Consider the following 8,251-nt stretch of genomic DNA (forward strand, 5'->3'; position numbering starts at 1 on the left):
GCTGGGGACAGCAGATAATAACCTGCTTGTGCATTTCACTCCTAGCTCATCCAGGGAAGAAATACCTCACACTAAAGGAGACAGGAGGATGCAGAAAGTCACATGTGATATTAACATTAATTTTAACCCCACAGTTTTTGTGGAGGCAACAGGAAAATTACATGCAAGAGCCAAAGACACCTGTACTCCGCACCTGCCACCCCAGCAGTGTGGGCTGGCAGATGCAAGCTCTAGTGACATTGGCTTCACATAGCCCTGTGTGCTGGATCTAGCTGTACGACACAAAGGAAAAGGAAAGCTGGGTAAACTCGATTGCAGAACAAGCCAAAAGAGAGCTAGCCCTCTTAATGGCACATTGAGCATAGCTTCTATCTGGGCTGGGGGAGTCACCTTCTCCAAGGGACACATCCTCCTGTCCTTGCAGCTAGGAAGTATAGAATGGCTACTAGAATGACTTCTCCCAGCCAGGGCATCATTGCCTGGTCTCAGCTTAATGCAGAGGAAACTGCATCTGCCCCAGCCCAGAGACCCCAACAAAACTTTTCAGCTCACAGGCGAATAGGGAATCTTCAGTAGACCAGTGCCTGGTCTCTACGTCAGTTCCTACCTAGGTAGGAAGAAAGGCATGATAGCATTCCTCTGCTTTCAGCGTGCAGTAGCTTGTGCGTCCCATGGCAGTGGCGCTCTCAATACCAATTACTACAGGGAGGGAGAGTTCCTGAGACCTGAACAAACCAAGCACAGAACTAAGTGAGTTTCGTTAGAATTTAACTAAGAGTGCGATACTATTTCCAGCCAGTTTCCCATCTCGATAGTCACGTAACAAACCAAGGCAATGACGGTCTTTAGTGGACTGAACAGTTCTCAAGTTCAAATGTTGACACTTAGTAGAGGGTCTCGGCATTGCTGCTCCGAGGCCTCTTGATCTTCTCGATGTTTTTAAGAATCATGTCATGCAAAGTGACCTGCAAAAAAAGAGAGAAGCTATGGACATGCAGCCTGATAAAGGAGCATCAGCAGCACTTAACAAGCTTCCCTTCACAAGCACCAGTCAAGACCACACCACAGCTCACTGGAGAGCTAAGAGCCCTTGGGCTACTCCCCATTCCTGCTCCTGGGGCATGGCCTTCTGGTGGCCACAGCAAATACTACTAGTGAGAACAGGTTTGTTAATGCAGAGCTGAGGAACACCCTGAACCACCTGGAAAGCTTGGAACAAAAAAAATCCCACCAAAGAGCACAAGAAACTGTCAACCCACTGACTTTTGTACTCTGGATATTGGGATTTTTCCATGAACACTCATCAACTGGAAACAGAGACTCCAGAGTAATGTGTTGCTGTGCCTGCTGGCCAAAGCACAGGAAAGAGGGCCAGGGCCAGAACTGTGCACTGGGAAAGGATCCCAAGGGCTCCCCCGCTGGGGAACAAGCTGAGGCTACAGCTCTCACTCACATATTGATTCCTCAGCTCTGATATGATCAGGCGCAGACTAATGTATTCCTTCTCATCAATCTCTGTCACTGTGCGGCGATAATCCTCCTATGGAGAAGGGAAGAGACAACTGTCAGTGGCTTAAGCCTGGGTGACCCACCCCTGCACTGATGGTGAAGGGGAGGCCATTCTCTCTTATAATTCCCTTACATTCACCTTCCAGTTCAACCTTGACAGAAGCCTGATCCTCCCAGCTCCCGCAGGCTCCCCACCCCATAGAACAGAGGCAGGCAAAATACGGCCCGCGGGCCAGATAGGCCATTCTATCTGACCCACGGGGCCTCTAAAAAAAATTTAGAAAATTAGTATTTATCTGGCTGGGCAGCCTGTCAAACTGACAGCAGCAGTAGGACCCAGGGGGAGCCTCAGCAGGACTGAAAAGCCTAGCTCTGCCCAACCCCCAGCCATTTCACTCATTCCCATCCTGCCCCAGCCCTGCTCCACCACCACCTGGCTGCCAGCTGCATCGCCCAGCCAGTGAGGATGGGGCCGCGCCAGTAAGGGGATGTGTGTGTGGATGCAGGCAGGGGCAGGGAGAGAGAGTGTTCAAAGGCCGAGTCCCACAGGCACACCCCACCATACACATGTACCCACAGCCACCTTCGCACTGCCATACACGCAGACCCCCCACATCCCCTCACACACCCCAGGCACCCCTCCCTTCCCCCACAAGCCCCATACCCACCCACCCCCCACATATCTACACACACACCCACATGCTCTCTCACCCCACATACCCACACATCCAGACCCACCCCACAACTCCATACCCACCCCCCACAAAATATAAGAGTTAGGCTTTATTTTAAGTTACTGTGCAATCACCTCTATGTACACTGCATGAACGCATGTAAATCAGGACAGAAATACTTTTTGAAACCAAATCGATGTCGTAGATGTTTGCTTTTTAGAATACAATTTTTCTGGTTCCGAGATGGCAAAACCTCTTGCTGAAAGGAGTACTTCCAGGGACAAGGGGAGGGACTTCTGGTGGCAAAGGCCAGGGGGTGGGACTTCCGGTCACAAGATGGCAACCAGGGCGGGGCATCATTAAGGGGCAGGGCTACCAATGCGGCCCTCGACAGCTTGTCAAAACTTGGTAAGCGGCCCTCAACCCAAAATAATTGCCCGCTCCTGCCACAGACCCTGAGCAGCTGCTATTCAATGGAGCCAGTGATGAAAGAGCCCACATAAAATAGCCATAGAAACAGAAGAATGCCAGCCTCCCCAACATGTTATCTCAACCAAACTCCACTTACCACATGAGGGTATTTTGCTATTTTCGAAACCAACTTTGCTCGTGTGATATAGTATCTGGAAGGAAAAGGGAGCAGATGTAATAGCCAGATGAACAGCAGTGTCCTCAAGCCTGGCCCCACCCCAGAAGACAAAAGGCTTCACCTTAAAAACACTCAGCCTCTGCAGAAAGGCCCTGAGAAAAGCATCCGTAGCACCTACCTAGAAATCTGGTCCAGGTAGGAAGCTGCCTCACTCTCCACAGTACGAAGCTCAGCTACAGTCTCCTCCTGCAAAGAAGGTAAGGACACTGTGCTGTTTCCAGAACAGAAGCAAAAGTGTCCGACATCACCCTCAGGACAAGTGCCTGAGGTCCTGAAAGTACTCTCTCAAGTCCAGAATGGAAACAGAACATGGGGCTCAAGATCAAAGGGTGCAAGTGCCAGAGAATCCAGACAGAACCTGACCAGGATCCCCAGCCACAAAACTCCTTGCTCAGCCAAGGAACTGTCAGAGAAACCTGCACTGCTCAGGATGAGGACTAAAGCAATAAAACTAGCTCACCCTTAACCATCCTAATTCTGACTATCTCGGAATCTGGGCAAAACCGAGTCCCTGCAGCATGCAGTCTTGTTCAAAAAGAGAACTGGCTAGCTTAATCTAGCAACTCAAAGGCTCAGAAGGATCCAACCACTGTATATGACAGAGAGAAGAGAACTATTTAAACTAGAAAACAATGTGGGCACAAGAACAAATAGCTATGAACTGGTCCTATATATATTCAGGATGGAATTTAAAAAAAGAGGTTTCTAGCTATCAGAGTAGCAAGACTCCAGTGAAGCCTTCTGGCTGGGATACTAGCTGCTTTCAGCACAGAGCTAAATAAGCTTGGGAAAGGGACTAACATGGACCCTACTATGTATGCAGGCTCAATAACCCAGGATATCCCATTTGGTCCTGCAGTCATAAGTATAGCTTGGTTTTCCTGACTTGGAGCTCTATGGCTGGTTTTCTGGTTCCCCAGCAGAGCAATGGCTTTGGATGCTACAGAGCAGACTATTCAATCTACTACCAACCTGCCCCCTCAGATGCTAGGGAAGACTTTAGGTTTAAGCCTCAAAACCAGCTCCATAGATACCTAGAGGCAGAACCAAATGGATCTTAAAGGCTCCAAAGGAACCAGAGATGACCTTGAGTTTTAGTCCCCCTCTACAAGCCACAGGCTGCCATACCTGAATAGAAACACCAAAGTTGTTTCCATCTTCTATCCTAGGGATAAGAAGCTGCACCCACATTTTGACCTAAAAGGAGAAAAAAACATGACACTGTGACCCAAAGTCCAGCAGAAGAACCTGTCTTCCCAGAAGTTTGTTGAGAGGCCCCACTAAGCTGTTCCCCAGGCAGCTCATCCAAGGCCTGATCCAGAATCCATCAAAACACTTGCATGGTGTTTTTCAACGGATCCTGGTGCATTGACTGCTCCTTCAAATCTGCTGGGAATCATGACACATCTGAGCCAAAGCTTCTCATTGCAACACACATCTAATGCAACATCAGTTCTTTGATTTCACCAAACCAGCTCAGCATGCAGCACTGAGGACAAGCACTGTACTCAGCGATAGGAAGGGCAACAGGCACAAGCCCTTCCAAGAAACAGCTTCTTCCCATGGCTGCAGTGATGGCTCCCTTCCATAGGAACTGACATCATGCTGCACAGTAAGCTTTGGGGAACATTTCTGTCCTTTTGGGCAGGGCCTTACAATTCCCAACAAGAGGAGGTTGGACCCCATCCTTGTAAGCTGGGGGAGCCACGACTCCATGGGAAGAAGACACTAAAATGACAATTCCACCAGCCATGGCAGGCCAGTCTCCATCCAGCTGAGTGTTTGGGGTCCTCAGCCTTATACGCACCGTGTTACACTTCTCAATCAACAGCCTGATTTCTGGTTTCACTTTCTCAATGATGTCCACCAGCTGCTGGTTGCTCTTCAGCATCCCATTGGGCATCACAAACACTTTGGTACCTAGTGACAGAGAAGGAAGAGGTGTTTACTTGCAGCACCTCACATTGACAGCCAGGCCCAGGCATATTGCAACTGAGATGGACGGTATGGGAGAAGGGAATATTTAGTGCAGTACTGGAAACAACTACATGGGAAGGAGAGAAAAAAAGATGGAACCGAGGCCAAACCTGTGAATAAATCGAAACGTGGTGAAGACAAGCCTCCTTCCACCACAGGTAGAAACTACTTTTGTCTCATCTCAACTGAGCATGAGGTTGGCACCTTCCTTTTCATGAAGATATGAGGGAGCCATGTAAGCTACAGCCAGGCAGAGCTCTTTCTGCCTCCATTAGTGGGAAGACTTGAGAGCAACACTCACAAAGGTAAACCAATTCTTTTCAGCAGAAACCATAGGGGGTTCCTTCATGACTCAATCTCTGCCTAGTGTTCAGTTTTTGAAGAGGCAGTGCAAGAGGCCTGCGAACAGCAGTGGCGGCTGTGGCTAACAGGATAGAGTTGGTGGATCTTAAGCCATTTCATATCCCAGGTATGAAGCGCTGGCTCAGTGACAGGCAGTAGCACAGAGACATGAGGACTCTTACCCTGGAGGGTCTCTTCACAGTCTTCCAGCTTCCTTTTTTTCATGTTTGGCTAAAATGCACACACAACAAAATGTTTTACTCACAAATCAGCAACAGAAAATCACTACAAAACCTCATTTATGATCCTAATTTGAGTACAGACTCTTCTCTCAAGCTGGGGAAGGATTACAGAGAAAAACAGAGTATTGCCTCCCACAGGAATTGCTAGGCTTCACAGACCCATTCTCAAAGGATGACAGGGAGCTGCAGCCCATCTTTAATAGGAACAGCCTAACTGAGCCCACAGCAAAACATGCAGTTTTAATTAGCAGAAGCATGCATCACAGTCAACAGAGTAATCTTACCCCATCCAGTCCATCATGGCTGTTTGTGAGAAGGATCGGGTCAGGCACTGGGAGGTTCATGTCTGAGTGGATTTGGGTAAGATCATGAATGTTCAGGATGGGGTCCTGGAAAATAAAATTATATTAAAAAAGAATAATAATGCAAATCAAACAGCTTGTCACGTTCAACAGCCAGAGCAGACAGAAGGTCCCAGCTCTCATATTTCTTTCATAAGACAAGCAAGTACAAAAGGCTATTGGATGACAAGACTGTGGGACAGTATACTGCCACAGATTTAAAAACGGAGTGCCATAATTATGTCTTCGTACAGTCCTGAGCCCAAAGGCAACATAAAAAAAAAAAGAAAACAGAAGGAACATAAACGGAGGGTCCAGAAATACTCCATATGCAACATAAGTGACCGAAAACCAGCATCTTACAGAAAAATAACTGAAAACATGCGTGCTCTGTCTAGGGCTAAAGGCATCTGGACTACTGCTCCTCAGCTTTTATCATGTGTTACCTCCTTTGATGGAAGCCAGCACCAACTGCCATGGTCCTGTCTGGGCCAGCACCAAGTGGGAAGTGCTGTGACAGCACACAGCTTACCTTAAGGAACCCGTCAAGTTCTAACAACTTCTTTGGGAAAAAGTTTGCCACCAAGTCTTCAGCCTGAATGAGAAAAAGCCACAGACTGTTATACAAGAAGAGTGCCTAAGGTTCCTAGTCAGCACTCAAGGACACGTGAGAGGCTAAGATTCTTGTAACACAGATGGAGTGTGCAGCTTTGTCCAAAGCTAACAAATATCCCAGAGGGAATGAATTGCTCTCACAGGTAGGCCTTCAGTGGAAGATTAACCAGTTTTGGCAGCTCTCCAAGAGCCACAGTAACAATACAGTGGCATGTCCCCTTTGCTCAGCGAGTGGCTGACAATCACTGCCAGCAAAGAGTCTGCAGAGATCATAGTAAAATCAAAGAGAAAGACACACTGAACAAAACACTTACTAAAGCCTCACATTACACTCTAGGGCAAGAGTGGGCAAAATGAGGCCTGCAGGCCAAATGCGGCCTGCCAGGCTGTTCTATCTGGCCCACAGGGCCCCCCAAAAACGTAGACAATGAATATATTTCTTCCCCTGGCTGCCTGTCATGCGGCCTTCGATGGCTTGCCAAAACTCAGTAAGCAGCCCTCCGCCTGATATAATTCCCCACCCCTGCTCTAGAGCAACAAAGAAGGAACACTTACCTCACTTGTGATCCGCTCCCTGAAAGAATCAACCTAGAGAAGAGAAAACAAAAGCTCAAAATAATGGTTCCCTCATCATCACACAGTTCTCTTTAGTTTTTCATGATTGAGTAACCCAGGTGAGCCAAGCAGCACTCACTCCAAAGTGACAGAATTCATCTTCTGCTGTAGAACTGCTCATGGATCAGAGCTCCTTATCATGTAACGTTCTAGCCCATAAAAGTATTAGGAAAAAAAATTGAAAACTGGAACAAAGAATAACCAACCCTGTGATAATTGCTTAAGTTTGCAGATAGCCTAAAACAAAACTGCAGGGGAAACTGCTCACCTAAATATTCAAGCTCACAATTCTGAAGACAGTGCAAGAAAGAAAGTACATGGCTAACATTAAACCCCAAACCAACCATAAAAATGAACAATGGGGTTTAAAACCCAAACCAACCATAAAAATGAACAATGGGGTTGCTTCAGCTTGTTGTGGCAAGGACAGCCAGAGGAAACATCCTTTGCAAAATTTACCTGAAGCTCCCCCAATCTCCAAGCTGCTGTAAACTTGTCGGATTTTGACAAAGAATTTTGCTCCACAGCATACAGTCCCTTCCTCAGGGGTTGAGGACCCAAGCCTCCCCCAACCCCGAACAGTGGCCATTATGATGCTATGCCAAGGAAGATCAGGCGGCCAGAAAGAAGCCTCCTCACTGCCTTCTCCACAGAAAGCTTTAATGAGAAACAGGGCAGAGCTTTCTACTGTGCAACTAGAGCCAACTACTGACATGGCTCCAGATTCTAAATATTCTGAGAGGAACTTGCTGCTCCAACCCAAGGCAGGCTAGAAACCCCACTTGTCAGAAACGCAGCAAGCTCTGTGCAGGGAGCAGAACGCCGACTCCTTCAGTGCAACAGGGAACAAAGAAAGAGACAGTGGAAGCTACTGCTAAAGTGAAAAAGATGAGAGAGACTGCAAAGCCTGAGAAACATTCCTACTACTAACTGCAGCACGGGTGGTTTTTTGTAGTTGATATTTTTTTTTTGGCCACCACATAGCTGGAATGAATCACAGGATCAAGCTTCATGAGGACCTGATGCAGAATGCCTGGCATTCGGAGTCTTGTCCACCCTTATTCCAATCATGCAGTTGATCCAGTGAAAAAACAACACCCACAGAAAACCCTGCCTCTTGCATAACACTTGGACCAACACAGCTACAGCAACACTTTGATACTGTTAACTGAGAAATGTAATAATAGTAGTGGCATCTACAGAGCTGACCTGGACTGTAAGTAACAGAGGAAGGCACTGGCTAAGCTGCCAGGACTTATTTCCACCCACTGAGGGCTGTCCTGCTGA

The 8,251-nt window shown here is 47.6% G+C and overlaps 1 protein-coding gene across 1 annotated transcript; it reads right to left on the bottom strand.

Annotated features, from left to right (window-relative positions):
* Window positions 1-751: 751 nt before the first annotated feature.
* PSME3 (proteasome activator subunit 3) lies at window positions 752-6,933 on the bottom strand. The gene is made up of 10 exons (XM_025200732.1): window positions 6,904-6,933; window positions 6,266-6,328; window positions 5,678-5,781; window positions 5,334-5,382; window positions 4,640-4,752; window positions 3,961-4,029; window positions 2,951-3,018; window positions 2,752-2,806; window positions 1,454-1,540; window positions 752-965 (listed from the first exon to the last, which is right to left on the bottom strand). Exons 3-10 carry the CDS (start codon window positions 5,735-5,737, stop codon window positions 885-887), a joined length of 582 nt encoding a protein of 193 aa, XP_025056517.1. The 5' UTR covers window positions 5,738-5,781; window positions 6,266-6,328; window positions 6,904-6,933; the 3' UTR covers window positions 752-884.
* Window positions 6,934-8,251: the final 1,318 nt, after the last annotated feature.

This window comes from Alligator sinensis, unplaced genomic scaffold, assembly GCF_000455745.1.
Source record: "Alligator sinensis unplaced genomic scaffold, ASM45574v1 scaffold161_1, whole genome shotgun sequence".
In the NCBI taxonomy this organism is placed as follows: Eukaryota; Metazoa; Chordata; order Crocodylia; family Alligatoridae; genus Alligator; species Alligator sinensis.

Excerpts from the sequence above, each read along its gene's own strand:
- PSME3 (XM_025200732.1), bottom strand. The coding sequence starts at position 5,737 with ATGAACCTCCCAGTGCCTGACCCGATCCTTCTCACAAACAGCCATGAT. Across the intron at positions 4,753-5,333 it reads CTGTGAAGAGACCCTCCAGG|GTACCAAAGTGTTTGTGATG; the intron begins GTAAGAGTCCTC and ends CTCTGTCACTAG. Across the intron at positions 2,807-2,950 it reads TACCTGGACCAGATTTCTAG|ATACTATATCACACGAGCAA; the intron begins GTAGGTGCTACG and ends TTTTCCTTCCAG.